This window comes from Rattus norvegicus, chromosome 6 (genome assembly GCF_021556685.1).
Source record: "Rattus norvegicus strain SHRSP/BbbUtx chromosome 6, alternate assembly SHRSP_T2T, whole genome shotgun sequence".
NCBI lineage: Eukaryota > Metazoa > Chordata > Mammalia > Rodentia > Muridae > Rattus > Rattus norvegicus.
This window is the reverse complement of record NC_141539.1, coordinates 61,063,686-61,087,948: the sequence shown is the minus strand read 5'-3', so window position 1 is coordinate 61,087,948 and position 24,263 is coordinate 61,063,686. Positions and strand designations below refer to the sequence as shown.

Below are 24,263 nucleotides of genomic sequence, written 5' to 3'. Positions count from 1 at the left end.
GTTCAGGCCCTGCACACGTGTTACCAATGTGTAAGGGTCGAGGTTCAGGGCTCTCTGGTTGGTGGCCCAGTTTCTTTGAGCTCATGGACTCAGATTAGTTAATTCTGTAGGTCTTCTCTTGATGTCCTTGACTCCTCCAGCTTGTTCAATTCTATCCACAATTGTTCCACAAGATTCCTTCAATTCTCCCTGATGTTTGTTTGTGGGTCTCTGCATCTGCCTCCATCCACTGCTGGATGAAGTTTCTCAGGAGACAATTATGCTAGGTCCTTGTCTGTAAGCATAGCAGAGTATCATTAACAGTGCCAAGGCTTGGCTCTCTTGCATTTGATGGGTCGCAATTTGGGGGGGCAATCATTGGTTGGCTGTTCCTTCAGTCTTTGTTTAACTTTCAACCTTGCACATCTTGTAAGCAAGTCAAATTTGGATTGAAGGTTTTGTGGGTAGATTAATGTCTCCCTCTCTCTTCTTGAATTCCTTTTCTATCCCCCTGTGGTAAGAATCTCAGCTAGGCTGAATCATAAAATCTCTGGCATCCCAGACCTCCAGATAGTCCCAGAGCTTACCCCAGCAATTTCCATTCACATGCCCAACCCTCTCCCACTACTCCTCTCCTCAAACATGATCATCAGTCCTGCTCCCCTCTTCACCCCCATTCCTACTCAGTTTCCTCTTTGTATCCACCTCATATAATTATTTAGTTGCTCCCTCTGAGTGATATTCATGTATCCTCCCTTGCAACCCCCTTATTACCCTGCTTCTTTGGGTCGGTTATCCTGCATTTTATGGCTAATGTCCACTTATAAGTAAGTACATACCATATGTGTCCTTCTGGCTCTGGAAAAACCTCACTCAGAATAACATTCTCAATTTCCATCCATTTGCCTGAAAAAAATCATGATTTCTTTGTTTTTAATAGCTAAATAGTATTCCACTGTGTACATGAACCAATTTTCTTTACCCATTCTTCACTTCAGTTGAGGGACATCTGTGTTCTTTCCAGTTTCTGATTATTATGAATAAAGCTGCTATGGGACATAGTTGAGAAAGTTTCCCTGTGGTTTACTAGGTTACCTCACATATATATATATATATATATATATATATACATATATATATATATATATATATGTGTGTGTGTGTGTGTGTATGTATGTATGTATATGTATGTATGTATACATGTATGTATGTATGTATGTATGTATGTATCTGTATCGGTATCTGTATCTGTATCATCTGTATCTGTATATGTATCTGTATATGTATATAGCTCCCAGTTTTCTGAGAAACCTCCAAATTGATTTCCAAAGTGGTTGTACAGCTTTGCACTCTAACTAGCAATGGATGAGTATTCCTTGTTCAACATCTTCCCTGTCATGTGCCATCACCTGAGTTTTGAGCTTGGCCATTCTGACTTCTGTAACATGGAGTCTCAGGATTGTTTAGATTTGCATTTCCCTAATGACTAAGGAGACCACATTTCTTTAGGTGCTTCTCAGCAACTAGAGTGTGCTTGTTGAGAATTGTGTTTAGCTCTGCAACCCATTTTTAAATCTGTATTTTGTTTGTAGGTGTCTACCTTCTTAGTTCTTCATATGTTTTGGATATTAACCCTCAGTCAGATGAAGAATTTATGAAAGTGTTTTTAATTCCGTGAGGTCCCATCTGTCAGTTGTTGATCTTAGAGCCTGAGTTCTGTCCCAATGCATTCAAGGATATTCCCCACTTTGTCTTCTATCAGATTTAGTGCATCTGGTTTTATGTGGAGGTTCTTGATCCACAAGGACTTGAGTTTTGTACAGGGTGATAAATATAGATCTATTTACATCCTTCTACATGCAGACATCCACTTAGAGCTGCACAATTATTGAAGACACTTTCTTTTTCCATTTTATGGTTTTGGCTCCTTTGTCAAAAACGAAGTGTTTATAGGTGAATGCTTTTTTTCAAGGTCTACAATTCTATTCCATTGATCAACCTGTCTGTTTCTAAAACAATACAATGTAATTTTATTATTATTAGTCTTGAGTACAATTTGAGATTAGGGATGATGATACCTTCAAAAGTTCTTTTATTGTACAGGATTGTTAGCTAACCTGTTTTTTTCCATATAAAGTTGAGAACTGCCTTTTCAAGGTCTGTAAAGAATTGTGTTGGAATTTTGATGGGGATTGCAATGAAATTATAGATTACTTTTGAGAAGATGGCTATTTTCACTATGTTAATCCTACCTATCCATTATATAAAAGATTTTTCCATCTTCTGATATTTTCTTCAATTTCTTTCTTGACAGACTTGAAGTTCTTGTCATACAGATCTTTTACTTCCTTGGTTGGAGTTACACCAAAGAATTTTATATTATAAAGGGTATTGTTCCCCTAATTTCTTTCTTTGTCCACTTCTTGTTTGCATAAAAGAGGACTACTGAATTGTTTTCAGTTAATTTTTTACCTAATCACTTTGCTGAAGGTGTTTATCAGCTGTATGAAGTTCTTTGATAAAAATTTTGGGGTCACTAACATATATTATCATATCATCAGAAAATAGTGATACCTTGACTTATTCTTTTCAAATTTGTATCCTCTGGATCTCCTTTCATTGTCTTATTGCTTGAGTAGAACTTTAAGTTTTATATTGAATAGAGTAGACAGCCTTGTATTGTCTCTAATTTTAGTGAAATTACATTAAATTTTTCTCCATTTAATTTAATGTGGGCTATGAGCTTGCTATATATTGCCTTTATTATGTTTAGGCATGCTTTTTGTATCCCTGAACTTTCTAAGACTTTCAGCATGAAGGGGAGTTGGAGTTTGTCAAAGTCTTTTCAAATACATATCATGAAATTGTTATGTTGTTTCTTTCAGTTTCTTTATATGGTGGATTATATTGTTGGACTTTCATATATTGAACCATCCCCTGCATACATGGGATGATTCCTACCTGATCATGATTGATGATATTTGTAGTATGTTCTGGGATTTGGTTTGTGAGCATTTTATTGAGTAATTTTCCATCAGTGCTCATAAGGAAAATTGACCTGAAGTTCTCTTTCTTTGTTGACTTTTTGTGTGGCTTATGTAACAAAGTGACTGTGGTCTCATGGTCTCATAGAATGAGTTTGGCAATGTTTTTTCTATTTCTATTTTATGGACAAATTTGAGGAGATTGTTCAAATTGTTACCCTTATCTTAATTCAACTTTGCTAAGTGGGATATATCTAGAAATCATCCACTTTATTTAGATTTTCTAATTTTGTGGAGTATAGTCCTTTTTGGTAAGACCTAAATGATTCTTTAGATTTTCTGTTATCTGTTATTTTGTCTTCCTTTTACTATCTGATTTTGTTAATTTGAATACTGTCTCTAATTAATTTGACTAAAAGTTTATTTATCATGTTGATTTTCTCCTGGAATTAGCTGTTGATGTCATTGACATTTTTGCATTGTTCTACTTGTTTCTAATTGATTTATTTAAGCCACAAGTTTGATTATTTCCTGCTTTTCAATCTTCTTGGCTATGTTTCCTTCCTTCCTTCCTTTCTTTCTTCCTTCCTTCCTTCCTTCCTCCCTTTCTTTCCTTCTCTCTCTCTTTCTTTCTTTCTTTCTTTCTTTCTTTCTTTCTTTCTTTCTTTCTTTCTTTCTTTCTTTTGTTTCTTACTGCTTCCAGGTATACTTTTAAATTGCCAGTATGACTTGTATCTAATTTCTTTATGAAGGCACTTAGTGCTATAAATTTTCCTATTAGCACTGTTTTCATTATATCTCATAATATTGGGTATGTTATGTCTTCGTTTTTCATTGAATTCTAGAATGTCTTTAATTTCTTTATTTTTCCCCTGACCCAGTAATCACTGAGTAGAGAGTTGTCAAGTTTCTATGAATTTATATGCTTCCGATGTTTTTGTTGCTGTTGAAGTCCAGTTTTAACTCATGTTAGTCTAATAAGATACAAGGAGCTTTTTCAATTTTCTTGTATCTGTTGAAGCTTGCTTTGTGACCAACTATATGGTCAATTTTGGGAAGGTTCCATGAGGTGCTAAGAAGGTATATTCTTTTATACTGGGCTGAAATATTCTGTGGATATCTGTCAAGTTCTTTTGATTTATAATGGCTGTTTGTTTCTTATTTTGCCACTTAGTTTCTGTCTCCATGACCTCTCCTTTGGTAAAAGTGGGGCATTGAAGTCTCCTGCTATCAATGTGTAGAGTTCAATGTGCAGTTTAAGCTTTCATATTGTTTTGTATGAGTGTGGGTACCCTTGCATTTTTGGCATATATGTTCAGAATTGAGATATCACCTTGATAGATGTCTCTTTGAGAAGTATGTAGTCTTCTTTCCCATCGCTTTTAATTAATTTTGGTTAAAAGTCTATTTATTAGATATTAGAATAGCTACTCCAGTTTACTTCTGTACGTTTGCTTTAAAAACTTTTTTCCAGCCTTTAACTCTCAGGTAATATCTGTTTTTGATGCTGAGGTGTGTTTCTTGTATGTAGCAAAATGATTGATCTTTTTCTCCATCTGTTCCTTTAGTCTCTGTCTTTTAATTGGAAATTGAGTCCATTAATGTTAAGAATATTAATGATAAATGATTGTCAATTCCTGTAATTTTGATGTTTATGGTGGTGGTGGTGGTGGTGGTGATTTGTTTGTGTGTGTGTGTGTGTGTGTGTGTGTGTGTGTGTGTGTGTGTGTGTGCGCGCGCGCGCATTTTTGTGTGCAGGCTCGAAACATGAACCTAATACTGGGTTCTATGGCAGCATTCTCTTTCTATTGGGACAGCACCAGTGACATTCTGCTATCATTGATTCTATATGCCTGATGGGTTGTATGGTGGGGTTTTCAGTAACTTTGAGGTTTCTTGTTTAGCCACAAGCCTCTCCAAGCACCTTTCTCCCCTGAGCAAGGATTCCATTAAGAGTGGCCCATAATCAGCTGTGGGCTGTAAACTATCCTTGTCTTTTCTGATCTCTGACCCACTCTCATCGTCTTCAATCTCTCCCTCCTTCCCACTGAAATTATCGTGGGCCCACTTGGGGTTGGTAATGGATTTTTGTAGCATGAACCTACATGTCCACAGCCATGGCTCATCTGTTTGTCACTACCCTTCCCTTCCTGGTTGTCAGGCAAGTAATACTTCTTGCTTTTGGGTGTGTACTGTGGATCCCATTCCTCTTCTCTGTTTCTTCTTTGGAAAATCATTGTGGTTGTTGCTGTTGCTGTTGTTGTTGTTGTTGTTGTTGTTGTTGTTGTTATCAGAAATTTCCTTGGCTCAAAACTCTTTCTTGCTTGAATTTGAAGGGGTTCCTGAGCTTTGCTGCCTCTGTTTTTCAGACCCACAAATTCACGAAGTCTTGCTCCCCAGTCTGGATTTATCAAAACCCGTGGTGCCCTCCTCTCTCTTCTTTGATTCCTTGGCATATCCCTCTGCTTTGTAGGAATAAGGTGACGGGAAAGATGAAGCAGAGAGCCTAGACGGTCATTTTGCATTGCAGTGCTTCTATTTCTTTGATCCTTTCTGCTTTTTTTCTGTTGACCTTTCTTTTGAGTGGCTAGAGTTAGGAAATCCATTGATGCTTCTGATTTACCTCACTAAAGATCTCTCTTCTTATGCTTTTTATGACATTGGATTTGAAGGGGAAGGTCAACATGTTCATCTTTATATTTTTGTTCAATCTTGTAGCCAGGTTCTCATGGACGTTTTAATTCCTCATGAGTTAAACCGTGTTGTCTCAATGTAGTGGGGGAAATGTCTATCCTCCGTATATCTCTGGGTTTTTCTTATTTTTAGCTGTCTTTTTTTCATTTCCTCTCATAGGTATTTAATAAAGCACTCATGCAATGTAATTCAAGAGGATCCAAAGTGATGCTCTTTAACATGATAAACAATCGGCACTCTGCTGGGTAAACAATTGTGAAGAGTTACAGTGAGACTGAGCTGACTCTATGTAATGAAAAATGCAACTCATTTCCTGCTCCTTTTTATTTCTAGGGTCTAGATGCTGAGACAGCTTTTCTTCCTGAGCCAATAAGCCATTGCATCATGCAAGGTCCTCACTGAAGGAGTCCATCTGGCTATTGGCCTGGTTCTCCTAAATAATGGAAAAAGAAGACTTCCATGAGGAAAAGTTTCCTTTGTGTTCCAGCTTGTCATGACTCTCAAAGGTGTTCCTTGATGGAGATAATGAACTTTTTTCCTGAACCACCTTGCATATAGTCAGTTGGAAATTCTTTTCTGGCACAAAGCCCCTGTGCACACTTTGCTCCTCTTGACTGCTGCGTGGTCCTCCTTTCCAGATCTTTATGTAAAAGGTTCCTTATCCAGCTTCTCGGCTTTCCTCTGCTTTTCCTTCTCTGCATGCACCAGTCTCTCCCACTTGTCTGACTTGTCTTCTTCTAGGTTTTGCTTGTACAGGCTCTGAGTCTATGATCTGAGATATAAGTCCAGGCTCATCATCAAACTCGGGTTCCCTCCTTTCCTTTCTTTTGTCCTTATCTTGCTCATCCAACTCCTCCTTGTAGAGGTCAGCATATTTTTCTCAAAGTAATCATGGACATTTTATCTTTTAGGATATTGGCTGCTTCAGAAAGGCTTCTCTATGTCTGTCTTGGGACAAATGGATCAGATTTCAGTTTTACATCAGCCTCATTGAAGCTCCCTTTCACTTTCAGCCTCTCTCTAGTGTTGCCTGTGCCTGCCTCTTGTCCTTACCATTCTCTGTCTTCTGCTCTTCCAAATACCTTATATATCCTGCTCCTCCTAAAGCAACACTCTCCACTTTATGACATTGACCATATGCAGAGCCTGTGATTGGTAGTCTCTTACCCACAGGACTCTTTTTGGATGGACTCAAAGACCCAGAACCATGATCAAACTGAACTTGGTGTGTTCCAGACGGATATCCAGCAAAACCTGACTTCTATGAGTCCATCTGGGATGGATTAGTTTTGTCATGAGACTAGGTAAACATGTTTCTAAGCACTAAAGTAACAACTTCACTAAATCAGATTACTTCTTTTTCTGATGCTTTAAGTTTTAACCTTTTTCAATATAAACTCCTGAAAAATATTTGCATTTCATAGGTAAACTAAGCCAGGGAGTTTGTCTTTGAAAGTGATACACATGGGCAATTTGAACACAAATCTCTAAAATAACCTCATATTTCTGTCTTATATTTTTCTACCTTTAATAGAAAAGGCTGAGCTTGATAATACTTATAATTTATTTTACAGGGATGGTAATTTTGGTTAATTACATGAGGATCAATGTCCTTACTGAAGGCATTTAACATATACTTTTGTTGTCAACATTATGTACTGTAGAATCTATGTTTACAGGATTCTCAAAGAAAGCCATAGAATTTCATGTGTGTGAATATGAAAGGTCTAGATTTTAACAGAAACTACAAAACAGCACCACAGTTGAGTCAAGGAATAGAAACTATAAAAGCATACCTGAGCCTTAAGCCAAACTACTGGTAGAAAATGCATAGAGAACTCCAGACCTCAGTCAGGAACAATGTTGCTCTTGTCTAAGAGCAACAACATACACATTCACCACATCTTTTAGCCCCCGCCCTCCAGGTGGTACTCTCCAACCTTGTCTGCTTCTTTTTTCTGTTCTACAACTGATCAGTTAGCTACTGATGTACTAGCATGCAGAATGGAGGCTGTGTCAGATACAAGAACATAGAAACCTTCAGGTGGTTGAAGAAAAAGTGAGAGTGATAATGCAGGTGGTATGAAAAGATGTGTTTGTTGAGTGAAGATGCTGAGCAATGCTATTTAGTGGTGATGAGCTGAGCATGCTGGGATAGAAGACAATCACTTATTCCGTGCAACTGCCTGCGTAGTATCATTAAATCTCATGGAACCTGCATTTGAGGAGCTAATGTTTCTACAAAATTGTGGGACAAAGTGAGGAAAGGTTGTGCTCTGCAATGGAGGATGAAAACTGTTATTATGGTCAGTGACTATCATCTCAGTAGAACCTCATCTTGGGAGAAATATATATATATATATATATATATATATATATATATATATATATATATGTTCATTTGAATAGGAATGTCTCTGATAGGCTACTATATTTGAATATTGGTCCCTGGTTGGTGGAACTTTTTGGGAGCGAGTGAGAGATGTGGTCTTGTGGAAGGAGGTGTGACACTGAAGGCAAGATTTGAAGTTTTAAAAAACTTCTTTATTTCCAGTGTCTTTGCTCCTTCTGCCTTGTGATTATGAGTTCTCAAGATGTAAGTTTTCAGTTAGTAGTCGAGCACCATTCCTGCCTGTGCATTGCCATGTCCCCCATCATGATCACAGTGTTTGTCACTGCAGTAGAAATGTAAGTAAGAGAATGTGTGCTCCTAGAGAGATCACGTAACATGTATGCACGACAAAGGGTTTGTGCTCATAAAGAAAGGTCAGGGTTTCATGCCAGCTTTCTTTATTGTTCTCCATTCTTTTGAGTCAGGGTTTCTCACTGAAGTTGGAGACCCCTGATTGTTTAGGCTATCTGGCTAGCAAGCTTCCAGGATCCTTCTCTCTCTGCCTTCCAGAATTGAAATTGTTGTACAAAACTTCTGTGCCAGCCTTTTTAGGTGGGTGCTAGGTGCCAAGACCCCTGTTCTTATACTCACACAACAAACATATCTCCATTGAGGCTTCTCTTCAGGACCAAACATATTCTTGAATTGATAAAACATGGCTATAGTATATCTACTCTATTCAAAATATTTATTTCCAGCACCCCAAAACGTGCATAGATGCTATACCCTTCACTGAACTTCTAGAAGAGCTGTGTTCGCAGGACAGATCTTCATTGACAGAGCAATAGATTGCATGCCCTTCCTGAAAGAGTGAAATATCAGCAGCCTTTTAGCTTTGTTTCCTCCACATAGTGAACATAGAACTGTAAACAAAATAAAATTTAAATGTCCTTACTATTTTATTTTTCATTAAGTTTTCTAATAACACGCTGTAAACTGGTTATCAATTCATTTAAATAAACTTACCTGAAGTTAATATGTTTGGTAAAATAAGAAAAGTAAATTCCAGATTCTCTAAGTTAAAAGTCTGTGCATTGGACATTTTCATCTGGTTATGACATCAGATCTCTATTAGTGATAGTAATTGGGGGATTTTCTGTTGTTCTGTTATACTTTTATGTACTCTGGGTGATCTTGTATGCTATGGGAACCTAGTTAGCCTAGTTAGTATAAGTATAGTTAGTGGTATGGGTGAGTAATTCATAGTTCAAATCAGAAAGTAGATTTCAATAGAAAAGAAAATGTCTTACTTGGTTAAGAATATCTTGTTTCTGTGCATGCAAGGAAAGAAAGAATACATGTGTTAATGTAAAAGAATTTGTACCGATATATCTAATTCTGCTGATATTTTCACTAAAATTTAAAGAGGATAGATTGATTTTATAATGCACCCTTTGGAGCTGGATGTCAAAATTCTAATGCAATACAACCGTGTATGCATACACTGGGAAACTGTCCAGAAAGCAAATCATGAGCCCAAACCCAGAAACACTCAAGGAGAATCTAGAGCAGGGAGGAGGCAAGCAACAGTCCATGCTTTTAAAGATCTTTGTGAGTCTGATTTAAACCAAAAATTGAGAATAATTGAGTACACGATTCTTTGCATATACACCAATAGTTTCTATTGGTCTGATTCAAATATAAGGATTAACAGCAACTATGAATACAGCATTCATGAGGGAGTAATAAAAATGTGTATATATAAAAGTATATTAAAATTTATTTATTCCTCTCTTACATTTTTTTCTTTTATTAGTGAAAGATATCAAATAGTCCCAGACTGAAACACTTTGGAGTCAAGTTTGATATCCTAGACAAAAACAAGCAAACAAAAAAGAGAAACATGCAAAAACAAGCTGGCTTTTCTCATATACCAAAGTTTACTATTTTTATGAGATTCATCATTATATCTTGCTGAATATATATTTAAAACTTTACTTTTGTTAATTTAGGTACATCAGATATTTTAAAATTTTAAATTTTAGAGAACATTTAAAACTATTATTTAGGTTTCCATCACACAATTTTTCCAGAAAGGGCTGTCAAGTCGTTTTTAAATGCAAACTTAAAAATAACTCATCCTGTTCAAATCTATTATCTAATAATTATTTATTATGAAAACAGTTCTGAATAGACCACATTTTCTTTGATAGAAGTTTTCCATACAACCTTTTATACTGTTTTAACCAACTTCAAGCTAAACAATGCCTTTAATAACTTTATTTGCAAATATAAGTGAAGCACAAGGAATATGTGCTTCTCTTTCAGTTTGCCAAAACATTTCATGGAAGTAATGACAATTATTTTAAAGTAAGGGAGGACTTATCATTTCTAAAACTAGGTGTGATTAAATTTTTCTTAAGTTCTTTTTTACACAAATTCTAACTTATATATAATTGTGCAAGTAACATTGTAGCAATCTGATCAGTTAAGATAGGAAAATAGCTTCTTATGTGATTTGTTTATAAGAATTCTTTCATAGCATTGGTTTACCTTTTAATTAACCAAATTAGTCTCTAGAAAAAATAACCTTGGTGTGTTTCATTATCTACCTCAGATATTTCTAGTTGTTTTCTAGGTACTTTTGTAAAATACAGACTTACTCTAAAAGGAGTCATAATCACTCATTTTTATCTTAAATAAATATTATTAATAATTTAAATAAGAGTTTCTACTTACTCTTAATTTAGAGTTGCTCTTGGGTCATAATAAAATCTACTTTTTTGTTTTTCAACTAGTACTATCTTAATGTTTTCAATAAATTTTATTATTCATGGAGAATTACACATTACTGAAGAGACGACATTATATTGTATTTATTAATACATCTGTGCCTTATAATCATCAGGTAACAGATAGTGTGAGAGAGTCTTGGAGTTCTTTAGACAAGGACGGCACAGTACAAGCAATATTGCCATATACAAACTCTAAGTGAACTGACAAGCAGCTGTTATGTTTAGAAAAAATAAATATTTTAAGTTTATATGTAAAGATGTATATTTTCAGGTATCACTGGGGCAATTGTAGCTTATTAAAATTTATCTATTGTTGTCTTCTCTTCTTCCCCCAATCTATTCTCTTGGACTCTGAGATTTTCTGTGTTATAATAATTATCCACTAATTTTAACTTTTTTTTTTACTATGTAACATTTATAATCACAAAATAGCAAGGAAGCACATGCCATGTATCTGATTCTTTCTTGGCATCTAATAGGGGAAATGCCATTATAAAGGCTGATACATTCTCCATCATTGGCAATCACTAAAGTCACATTGTGAAACACGGGCTACATTTGGAATGTATAGTTATGACTTATAGTGACGAGAAAAGAAAACATGAAATGAAAGCTGATGTGGTATGCATGTCACACTTGGACAGCTGTGGAAAGAGTTTGCCTGTCTGAGGATAGCCTGAGTGACAAAGTGAGGTCTCACCTCAGCTAAAATCAAACCAAAACAAACAAACAAAAAAACCTATGATAAAGACTGGTGGAGATTAGAAAACTACAAAATTTACACATTGAACTACATATTCTACAGAAGAAATATCTTGAAGGATGGGAAGGAATTGTACTATTACAAATATGTAAAATCAAAAAACCATATTTCAATCTACAAACAATTCTGGATGACATATGTAGACATATTTTTGGGGAAATCTGTTTGTTTTTATTTTCATATATTGCAAGATCAGTTTATGGGGCTACAAACTAACAGCAATTGTGAGCACACAGTATATAATATCACTCAGCTGATATTAAATGGAGAATTACTTCACAAATAATTTGTAAATGAACTCTGTAAAATAGTGTATTCAAAAGGAGTTTATGGAGCAGACAAACTCTTTATAAATTAATAAGTACATGATAAGGGGAGAATTTAATTGTCCTTTGGGTGGCTTCATAAGATACAATGGTTATACCCACCCCGAAAGTTTTCTTTAAGGAATAATTTCCTGAAAACAGTTAGTCCCTATCCCTTACCCATGTACAGTTTAGATTAAAAGCTACAGAACATAGGGGGATAATTAACTGTATCCTTCTTTTTTATCTAATCCTGTTTCCTAACTTCTAGGAAAAAACCCTCATACAATGTATTTTAATGATATACACTTTCTCAAAAACACACACTCTAGAAGAATTTTCATCAATAAGTGTAGTATAAAATATACTATAACTAGTGGCCCTCTGAAGTATCTATTTGTTATGAATTTTATTATATGAAATGTGCTAATGGTTTATGGTATGTGAGATATATACATGTATATGTATGCACAAATACATATGCATATATATGCAGAAGTATAAGTATATGTGTGTGCATTTATATAAACACACATATACATATTTTTCTAGAATTTTCCATGAAGAAAATTCATCTAGCAGGCACTTTATTAAACTGATAAAGAAAAAAAGGAAGCTTTACCCCTTCAGGATTATACTTTGCAAGCACACCATTACCATGGAATTCTTCAAGAACATCCTTTAATTTCTTTGTAGAATCTAGAACAAAAGAGAGAGAGAAAAAAACATACAAACCATTTATATAATCTTAATATGTTTATGTAGTCCAACTTAAAAAAACAAAGATATATAATAAAAATCATCAAAAACAGAAATCAAAATTTAAAATCAACACATAAAATGTCTTTTGAGGGGGTCAGGAAGCTGAGGAGTAAAGACAGGTTCTTGCACAAGTGAGATAAGCATTCTCCCATTGACGTACATCTCCAGCACACAAAGTCTACTCAGTCATAAAAGATAATGACAAAAATTAATGAAAGTAACATATATATACATATATATACACACATATATACACTCACAGATAACACACACACACACATTGACAAGTACATTCTTCAGGATTCAGGTCACAGTCTGTCTATTATAATACTTAGTGACAAATAAAAGAGATTTTTATGTTTTCTTGCTGTATTTGGATAGTGTAATAATCTAACTGAATTCAATAAATCTAACTTAAAAAGACAGAGAGAGTATCATTACCCCTTGTTAAATTACAGCTGCTGGTCTCATATCCGTATCACTGTTGTAGACTGAGTGCAACAGTGATTAATTCCCACAGAACTACACTCCCTGTCCATCTTATACTTTTTATCAACAAATTTACATTTGGATTTTCCTGAGTTTGGGTTAATCTAAAAAATGCTGCTTTGAACATTCAAATGGATCAGTTTTTGTGTGACCAAACAAAACCATTAGGATCTTTCATATTGAGTAGTGATAAGTATCACTGTATAAAAATAATCTCAGAAGCTGATAAATATTACATTAAAATTTCAACTAAAACAAGTCTTCATAAGATTATAACTTCTGATCAAGTCATTTTAAATTTATTATTTCCTTAAGTTGGAGAAATATAATGGAAGAAAATGAAAAACTACATAAATGTTCAACTTGTTTATACAATATTGAGTCCAAGACAGCCAAAGCTATATAGTAAGATCCTGTCTCTGAACAAATAAATGAATATATAAATATAATAGTATAGAAAGGAAGGAAGGAAGGAAGGAAGGAAGGAAGGAAGGAAGGAAGGAAGGAAGTAGCAGAATAAGTGCCTCCCTGTCCCATAAAAAAGTCTCATGCACAAATACTTAGTCAGGCCGTGATGCCACATGCCTTTAATCTTAGTACATGGAGGGCAGAGGCAGGCAAATCTCTGAGTTCAAGAACAGCCTGTTCTGCAGAGTTCCAGGAAATCCAGGGCTACAAAGAGAAACTCTCAAAACATGAAAATTTGTAAATACTAAGTTTGAAACGTGAGAAATTGAACTTTTCAGCTTTTTCATGGAAAAGAAATGAGCAAATTTTTCCAAGCACCTGAATATAATTCTTCCAAATTTTCCTGAGGCTTAGTGATCATAAACAACAACTATACGTTTTTACTCAAAAATACAGAAGACTGATACTTCAATGAAGCTTCAGCACATTCTTAGTTGCCATGAGTGCATACATATATTTTTGTTATTAACTTGAGTATTTCTTATATACATTTCGAGTGTTATTCCCTTTCCCGGTTTCCGGGCAAACATCCCCCTCCCCCTCCCCTTCCTTATGGGTGTTCCCCTCCCAACCCTCCCCCCATTGCCGCCCTCCCCCCAACAGTCTAGTTCACTGGGGGTTCAGTCTTAGCAGGACCCAGGGCTTCCCCTTCCACTGGTGCTCTTACTAGGATATTCATTGCTACCTATGAGGTCAGAGTCCAGGGTCAGTCCATGTATAGTCTTTAGGTAGTGGCTTAGTCCCTGGAAGCTCTGGTTGCTTGGCATTGTTGTACATATGGGGTCTCGAGCCCCTTCAAGCTCTTCCAGTTCTTTCTCTGATTCCTTCAACGAGGGTCCTATTCTCAGTTCAGTGGTTTGCTGCTGGCATTCGCCTCTGTATATGCTGTATTCTGGCTGTGTCTCTCAGGAGCAATCTACAACCGTCTCCTGTCAGTCTGCACTTCTTTGCTTCATCCATCTTGTCTAATTGGGTGGCTGTATATGTATGGGCCACATGTGGGGCAGGCTCTGAATGGGTGTTCCTTCAGTCTCTGTTTTAATCTTTGCCTCTCCCTTCCCTGCCAAGGGTATTCTTGTTCCCCTTTTAAAGAAGAAGTGAAGCATTCACATTTTGATCATCCGTCTTGAGTTTCATTTGTTCTAGGCATCTAACACTTGAAATGTAAATAAGAAATACTCGTTAATAAAAAAAAAGTAAAAAAAAAAGACTTATCTCTTTAGATGGGTAGCCAATTTTTAAATCAGATTATTTTTTGAAAGCAAGTTTCTTAAGTTCTTTATATGTTATTAATCCAAGCTCTTCATCAGATGTTAAGTTGGTAAAAACCTTTCAGATCAGTACCTCCATTGTCCAAATGTTGGTGTCTTTTGCTGTGTAGAAGCTTTTCGGTTTCATGTGATTCCATTTATTAATTGTTGACCTTAGTGCCTATACTATTGGTGTTCTCTTCAGGAAGTCTTCTCCTATGCCACTAAGGTCAAGAGTATTTGTCACTTTCCCTTCTATCAGATTCAGTGTGCTTAGTTTATGTTGAGGTCATTGACTCATTTTGAGTTGAGTTCAGTGCAGGTAGATAATTACAGATCTATTTGCATTCTTCTTCACAGCACAAATAGAGTTAGAACAGTACCATTTGTTGATGACAGTAACTTTTTTCCAGTGAATATTTCTGGCTTCATTTTAAAAATATCAGTTGTCTATAGGTATTTATATATATTAATTGTTTCAGAATTGTCAAATTGAAAGTGTGTTTTTATGAAAACACTGTTTTTATCATCATCATCATCATCATCATCATCATCATCATCATCTATAGGTTTGTAGTACAAGTTGAAATTAGGAATGGTGAGACCTCTAGATGTTCAGTATTATTGTACCTATTCTAGGTTTTATGTTTCTATATGAAGTTGAAAGTTGTCCTTTCAAGGCCTGTGAATAACAGTGTTGGGATTTGGATTGGACTGCATGTAATATATATTTTGCTTTAGGAAGATTGGTTATTTTAACTAAAAATTGTTTTCAATAAGAGAGACATGTTTTAGAATGTGTATGGTATGTGTATAGATGCATAAGCATTATTTGTATGTGTATGTGCCTGTGGAGAAGGTCATGCATGTGTGTTTGTGTGTGTTTGTATGCTTTCATGTTTGTGGTGGCTTGATGCTAAGATAGGGTCTCTTGTTTCATTGTTTTCCTCCTTATATATTGATTCAAACTATCTCACTTGTCTGCAGGGCTCACCAATTTGGGTATTTTATTTATCCATTCTTCTCCATGATTTCCCTGGGTTTTTCCTTCTGCTCTGGTATTGCAGGGGTCTTGCCAAACCCGCTTGAATTCTAAGGGGGGCAGGGAGCCTGAACTCTAGTCTTCGTGGTTGTGCTGCAAGGCTTCAGCTACTGACCTATTTTTTGAAGCCACAGCAAAGAGTTTACAAAATAAACATAGACACATTTATACTACATCATTAGAAAACACACTATGAAAGTATTAAAGACTATGTTGTTCAAAGCAGTCTCATTATTCTTCATGAAAATAACAGATTTCAATTGTTCCAAAATAATGTATTTATTTAAATGTGTATAACCTTAAATATAAGTCACATAAGCCTATATTTATAATTTTAGTTGATTGTTGAGATAGTCTTACTTTATCTTCCTGTGCCTCTGATGTACCAGATAATATGTGTGTGTGTGTGTGTGTGTGTGTGTGTGTGTGTGTGTGTGTGTGTATTAGGTGTATCAGGCAAGTGTATGTAAAGGGCAATAGTTCTACAAGGTAGAGAGTAGTCACAGCTGTCATTAGAAAGGAATGTTATATTCAACTACTTCCATTAAATTTACATAAAATACAAAATGCATTAATCACTGTTATAAATAACACGTTGTTACTAGACTACTTTGGTAGTCTGGTTCTGTCTTATCAAAGAAGTCTGCATCCTGGTTACCATGTTTACTACACTTTTAACTATAGATGAACAAGGGTAAAAATAAACTCATTGTGTTTATGCTCCTGCTGGAGTAGGAGATGGTTAGAGTGGGATACATTATGTCTTTATTATCATCTCTGCTATCAGCACTGCAACAACTGAGCTCTGCAATTAGCTTTCTCCATACCCCAGATTTCAGGTCATCACCAACTTTCTTCAGTATTATTTTATTTTTTATCTAGATTCTTTAAGTTTTTTTATGAACCGAGATAAAGAATGTAATGTAAACTGTTCTAAAGCAATATTTAATATGCTAGTTTAAAATCCTTTGTTGTAGAAAATTTGCTTCTGTGGGCAATAGCATTTAGTGCAGTCATTATATGTGTTAAATCAAAACATTTAGTGAAATAGAATTATGACTTAATGTTTTGAATCTCTAGATTATTAAAAAATAAGCCCACACTAGTTCAGAGGATGACAGTTTTGTTTTTTAAAAAGTTCTTATGTGGGTTGAAGACACTTAGTGAGAAAGCAGACATTCTGGCAAAAACAATGTTGCATTCTCTAGTCACACTGCTAATAACATCCTGTTTTAGAACAATGTAAAATGCTAGGATGAAGTTAGTTTCTGAATTTTCAGCCCTGTACATTTAGAAACAGAAATAATATTTGATAAGATGTAGAAACCAAAGTCTTTTGATTCTGTAAAAAATATCATTTGAGGCCAGGGAAATTGTTTAGTTACTAACAGGAGAACATAAGTTTTCAATACAAAAGAAAAATTCAAATATCCCTGAATATGTGTGTGTGTGTGTGTGTGTGTGTGTGTGTGTGTGTGTGTGTGTGTGTACATTTATGTCATGGAATATGTGTGTTCATAAGATACCTTACAGGAGTCAGGTCTCTCTGCCATGTCCTAGGGATTAAGATTGGTTTCTCTGCCTTGGCAACAATTGACTTTGCTCTCTGAGCCTCACTTCTATGTAATGACAATTTCGGGATTTTGGCTTCTTTAGAAAACACAGAAATATTATAAGGGTATGCTTTTGTTTCAATCCAAGTTGTGGGTTGAGACTATTTCAGATTGTCCACTGCAGCTAACTATGAGTTGTCTCATGGTCTGGAAGGAGCATGATTTTTACAGCAATAGATAGTTTCTCTGATTGTAGGATGTTTGTAATTCTGTGGACTCTTAAGAGGATGTGTAAATACTATGGCCCCAAGAGGGGTTGTTGGGCTGTTGGATGGTTGGTTGTAGTTGGTTGCAGTTTGTTAGATAGTTTTGCACAAAGAAGATAGAAGAAGAGCACATTAGATACCTTGATGCAAAGATAAAACCCAAAGAATTGACGTGCCTAAGCAGGAGGAATCAGTCTTAATGGTAATATTGCTCCCTTTCCTTCCTATTTTGTTCTTTCCTGTCTAGTGTTAGGGAGTTGAATGAGTGGTAAAAGACTGAAGGAGTATAAAAGAAAGAAGATCACACAGACTAACAAAATGTCAGCTACACTACTGGGCCCACATGCATATTCTAAAGAACTTAAAATGTCAAAATATTGTCTCAAATCCTGAATGTTGTAGACAGAATCCCTTGTATACTGTATGGAATCAGCACCTGCCAATAAAAAGCTGTTTGACCAATGAGCTGAGGGAGAAAATAGGAGGTGGAAATTCCGGTAGGAAGAGAGGAACCTGGGATAGCATCAAGTAGGGGAAGCGATTCACCCTCAATGCTGAGGAGACAGACATTTGCAACCGAAAAGAGGTAACCAGTCATGTGACACTAGTAGAATTGAATAAACAGGCCAACTATGCTATGAGCTAGTCAGGGAACAATCCCAATCTTATTGTCTAGGCATTTATTCATATATAAACAAGTCTTAGTGTTGTTGTTTCAGGAACTGGGGCACAGGTGGAAAAGCCAGTGGTTACAAATGGTGCCCAACATTGAGCACATTATAAGGCCTGAGACAACTCAGAAAGCCAAGTAAGAAGGCTTTAAAATCAGTTGGAAGGCAGGAAATAACCACTTCCCAGAGCCTGACACAATTTTCTAGTTGGTCTTTAGACTAAATCCGTTTAAGAGACCTGTGAGCAGTAGGTAGAGAGGGTGGGACCAGAAGCTCAGGCATGCACTGCGGGTAAAAAGCTTCTGGGGTGGGGGAGTTAGGGGGTAGGGAGGGTTGGGGGGGATGCGTTTGGCAGCAAGACAGTACCTGTGAGTATAAGACTTGGTTGGCTGTCATGGAAGGTCAAAGAGTGGCTAGCTCAACAGTCAGCTATCTTGGAACAATGTCCTTCTGTACATTTAGTTAGACTGAGACAGGCAGCAATGAGTGGCTGGAGTCAGTTGAGGTGACAAAAGTTGAGATTTTGGTGGCCAGAGTAGCTTACATTTGGTATTTTTCCCCCTTTCTTTAACTTCTAAGACCAAATGCTACTGCTCATTCTGGTGATTAACTCCTGCTGGTCAACACCTTGGGATTAAGAGAAAAAGGCTTAATTGCTAGGGGTCTTTTCTCTCTAGTTTAGGGTCCCTGCTCTGTGTTGGCATTCTTTAACTCTTTGTAGCGTAGAGAGAAAAGAAGGTAAGAAAGGGAGAATTCAAGCACATACACGAACAGACAGAGACAACATGAGCATTGAATGAAGCACAAGTGCCTGCACCTCAATTTTATTATTGCTTTCAGCTTATGTAGCCTTTAGACAAAAGTTATCTATGTAAAAAAAATATCTCCAAGCATTTGGTCTACTAATATCTGCATATCAGTGAGTGCATACCATGTGTGTTCTTTTGTGACTGGGTTACCTCACTCAGGATATTTTCAAGTTCCATCCATTTACCTAAGAATTTCATGAAGTCATTGTTTTAATAGCTGAGCAGTAATCCACTGTTTAAATGTACCACATTTTCTGTATCCATTCCTCTGTTGAAGGACATCTGGGTTCTTTCCAGCTTCTGGCTATTATAAATAAGACTGCTATGAACATAGTGCTATATGCCCAGGAGTGGTATAGCTGGGTCCTCAGGTAGTACTATGTTCATTTTTCTGAGAAATCTTCTGACTGACATCCAAAGGAGTTGTACCAGCTTGCAATCACACCATAAATGGAAGAGTGTTCCTCTTTCTCCAAATCCTCCCTAGCATCTATTGTCACCTGAGGTTTTGATCTTAGGCATTCTGTCAGGTGTGAGTTAGAACCTACCCAAGTTGCAATTCACAAACCACAGGAAGCTCAAGAAGAAGGAACCTGGGGAGCAGAGACTCCACAAAGGCCATCCAGAGACTGCCACACCTGGGAGGATTCATCCCATACACAGACACCAAACCCAGACACTATTGTGGATGCCAGGGATGCTGACAGGAGCCTGATATAGCTGTTTCCTGAGAGGTTCTGTCAGAACCTGACAAATAAAGAAGCAGATGCTCACAGCCAACCATTAAACTGAGAACAGTGACCCCAGTGGACAAGTTAGAGAAAGGACTGAAGTAGCTGAAGGGGTTGCAACCCCATAAGAACAACAATACCAACCAACCAAATCTCCCAGAGCTCCCAGGGACTAAACCACCATCCCCAGAGAACACAGGGATGGACCTATGGCTCCATCCTCATATGTAGTAGGGGATGGCCTTGTTGGGCATCAATGGGAACAGGCCCTTGGTCCTATGAAGGCTGGATGCCCCAGTGTAGGGGAATGCCAGGGCAGGGAGGTAGGAGTGAGTGAGTGGGTGGGTGAGGAAGCACCCTCATACAAGCTGGGAGGCGGCTGGATAGTGGGTTTTGCAGGGGAAAGGGGATAATAGTTAAAATGTAAATTTAAAAAATCCAATAAAAGAAAAAAAGAATAATTACCTCATAGATAAAATGTTGTAACTTTTAAGGGGAGTTATAGAAAGATGCCAATACTAGTTCAAATGAGTGTTTCATTACATAAGCTCATTATAAATTCAAAGCAAGAGTTTCATATGGCCTTGCTTTATCACAGTTCACACCTGTAGCTTCATCCTTGGAAAATATCAAAAATGAATGTTTTTTCTTGATCACAAATTTGTTCCAAGACTATTTCTCTCCTTAGTGTAATTGGGAAATCTCATTGTATTTCTCATTATGTAGTCCTTACTTATTATTCTATGATGAGAGAGCTATTTTTGATTTTAGCTTTATTATGTCTTTTTTTGGCAGAGCAACTCAAACTATCTCCTTAAGCCTTTATTTTATTTGAATCAAATTAGGAATCCTATAAATGCACTAATTCATGTAAACAGCATTAATTTCTGAAAGTTCATATTCAAGTTGAACTGCAGGAAATTTGCTCAATAGGGTGAACTGATGCCCAGGAATCATTAGTCTATATAATAGTTTCTTTTATTTTTAAAGGCATATCAGCAACAAGAAGCAATCCTACGGTGAAGTATCTGGTGACCTTACAATCGGAGTTCACTCATAAAAATTGATAGGCCATCTCCTGAAAAGTCCCTTGCTTGTCTTAGCCATTTCTTGATAGCTTCTGGTAGTCATATAATGGATCTTGCATTTCATTTTGTAGAGTTTAGAGAATTAAGATACTTGCACATCTGGATACATAACACTACAGATATATAGTCAGAATTCCAATGGGTTTCTGCCTAAAGTCCTGAAAAGGATGATTCTGAGATTAAATACCTAGTAGACATAGTGAATGTCTTGAAAATCCCTTTGCAGATTAAGCTAATTATTTCCAGGCATGTGTATTGATCAGAATAGAATATTTTAGAATGCACTCACACACACATGCACACACACACACACACACACACACACACACACACACAACCTGACAGGATTTTAAAGCAAATGCTTTTAGAACAGAAGGGGGAATATTAGATCTCCATGAGATATATTACATAATGGTTTAATGACTTTAAAATTATAAATATCAATGAAACTAGTACCAAGTTCACTGAAATACATTGGACTGTGTGAAAATAACTGCAGAATGAAATCAACTTGTTTATATTAAGGATGTCCTAACTTTAGAATGGAGGGAAAGAAATAAATTGCGTTGGAGGAGCAATTTCACCTTTATAGTAGCAGGAGATAAAAATACTATTCATCCCATCCAAATTGACAAAAGTCAGATTGGATAGTGGGGAACCTGGATATTTTGGGTGCAAACATACATAAAGAAATCATAAAATCAATCAAAACATGTAACTTGTATTGCTTGTCCCTCTACTTGGAAACAATTTAGACTTCAGTTATTTCCAACCAATAAATCTTGTTACCTACAAAATCCTCAAGACTAATCATGCAATGCTTTCCAATGGCATAGATAAAAAGTTATTACAGTTTGGTTATACAGTCTAAACTAATTTATAAATAAAGACAGACCTTCTCAAAAAGAGAGCAAAGAAAGCAAATAATTTTCTTTAAATGAATTGGGCACATTGTACATTCTATACATATATCAATAGAGAAACGTCTATTACTTTAGAAGTTTATATGTTTATAGACACCATGGAGATAAAATGGAGAAGATTTTTAAATGATTAGTTGGATAATCTAGAACCACAGACTGTTCCAGTCAGTACTTCAATAAAGCCCTGAACTTTCTCAGCAGAAACTGGGCAGCAAATATTGCATCTAGCTAGCTTTCTTAGGATTAACCAATATCTCAATTTTCTTAGGGACTCCAAAATAGGAAAATGACACTCCCAGACAGCAGAAAGAAATTTTAAAACAGTGATGTCCTAATTCCCAAGAGGTAGGGTGGGTGCTTTTTAGTCATTCAATGGTTGATGGATATATAGTTTCATTTTAAGAATGTTGGTTATAATTTGTTATTGTCTTGGGCATAGAGGAGACAAAATAAAGGTTAGATTCAGGGATTTCTTTTTCTAATTCTTTTCTTTCTTCTATCATTTTTCTTCTATCTAGTGTTAGGGGTAAAGGAAGGGAGAAAAGATGAAAAAGAAGGAGGGGTATAGAAATAATAGGATGCTAGGGTAGATTATTAAATCCACTTTTAGATGAAAGAACTTCAACAAGTATTCTGTATTTAGTATAGACTTTGCATATTTATATAAACTAAGGTTATATTTAACTATAACATAGTATGAATCAAATACTTCTTAAGGTATTGTAACCATATAATTCCTACAAATGATATGTTAAGTTCTAGTTCTTCAAAGCTGCTACTACAAACTGTTTAGGGTAATTAAAAAAAACCAAAGATACAATTCACAGACCATATGAAGCTCAGGAAGAAGGAAGATTAAAATGTGGATGCATCAGTCCTTCTTAGAAGGGGGGACAAAATACTCACTGGAAGAAATACAGGAACAATGAATGGAGCAGATACTGAAAGAAAGGCCATTCAGAGACTGACCCACTTAGGGATCTATCCCATATGCAGCCACCAAACCCAGTTAGTTACTCCTGCTGATGCCAAGGAGAGCTCACCAACAGGAGCCTGATATGGATGTCTCCTGAGAGGTTGTTCCAGAGCCTTGCTGATACAGATGAGGATGCTTGCAGCTAACCATCGGATAGAGTATAAGGAACCCAATGTAGCAGTTACAGAAAGATCTGAAGGAGCTAAAGGGATTTCCAATACCTTTAGAACAACAGTATGGACTAACCAGAGCCCCCAGGGCTTGCAGGGACTAAACCTTATCAACCAAAGAGTACACATGGGGAACTCATAGCTCCAGCTGCATATGTAGCACAGGATGGCATTGTCTGGCATCAATAGGAGAAGGCCTTGGTCCTATGAGTACTCTTTTCCACAGTGTAGGGAAATGTCACGGTGTTGAGGCGAGATTGGGAGTGGGTAGGCAGGAGGGGAAGCATCCTCAAAGAAGCAGGGGGAGGAGGGAAGGGAGAGGGGAAACAGGAAAGTGGATAACATTTGAAATGTATATACATAAACCATCCCATAAAAATTTGAAAAAAAAAGACGAGCAAAAAGGAAAATTAAAAAAAAATTCAAGTTAGTAGTCAGACAATCAAACTTTTGGTCATGCTAAATACTTGTTTACTTAATTACAGTAAAATGTTTTCAAAGACAAACACATAGGGAATAGCTAGAAACAAGCAATGGTTTCCTATTAAGATATATTATAGTGGGTCTTCAAAAACCTCGGGATCCACAGAAAACGCCATTTATGGATGCTTCAGTAACAAAAGATTCTTTTGACAATGAAACAGGCCTGCTCCTCACAGCACCCCCATTGTAACTCAAAGAAGATGCTGACCATCAAAGAACCTCCACGTAGCGTGCGCATCATTTGTGGAAAGCTCGTTATTAGGCAAGACACTATTAGCAGGGGCAACTGCTAATAGTATGTTATCAAATTTGGACAAATGAGACACAGGGAAGTCAACAGCTAAGCTTTACCCAACAGGGTAATCGCTCTTTCATATTTTCTACTTCACAGGAAAAGGTTGTCATATATCCAGGGCTCGAGTGCTGAACATGATAACCCACCAGCACAGAGAAAATTTGCGGGACTGTCTAGGCAGCCAGCTTTCTCGGTCATTTCTATAGTTTTGGAAGCTTCTGGCTTATACTTCCTACATGCATGGGTCTATTCATTCTTTCTCGGGTCTCTGATGGGGTTGAAGACTATATATTTATAGTCTCACAATTAGGATTAGGTTGTTTAAGATTTAGTAAAATGTTTTGATGTCTAAGATGTTTTTAGGTTAGGAATGCATGTTATGATAGAAATTGATTTATATACAGAACTCTAAACTCACCAAGATATAATAGATAG

General features: G+C 36.4%; 1 protein-coding gene and 1 pseudogene across 12 annotated transcripts in view; both read right to left on the bottom strand.

Moving 5' to 3' along the window:
• Dgkb (diacylglycerol kinase, beta) overlaps positions 1-24,263 on the bottom strand; it is a 756,364-nt gene that overhangs the window by 559,355 nt on the left and 172,746 nt on the right. For 6 of the 11 annotated variants that reach the window (XM_087554410.1, XM_087554412.1, XM_087554415.1 and 3 more), the window contains exon 3: positions 12,475-12,551. In XM_087554410.1, coding sequence (XP_087410536.1) covers positions 12,475-12,551 — 77 coding nt within the window. 11 annotated transcript variants of the gene reach the window in all.
• Positions 2,517-9,091, bottom strand: LOC103692620 (thyroid hormone receptor-associated protein 3 pseudogene; annotated as a pseudogene). Its single transcript, XR_015623530.1, has 3 exons — positions 9,016-9,091; positions 7,643-7,695; positions 2,517-6,918 (listed from the first exon to the last, which is right to left on the bottom strand). The product of XR_015623530.1 is annotated as a thyroid hormone receptor-associated protein 3 pseudogene (transcript).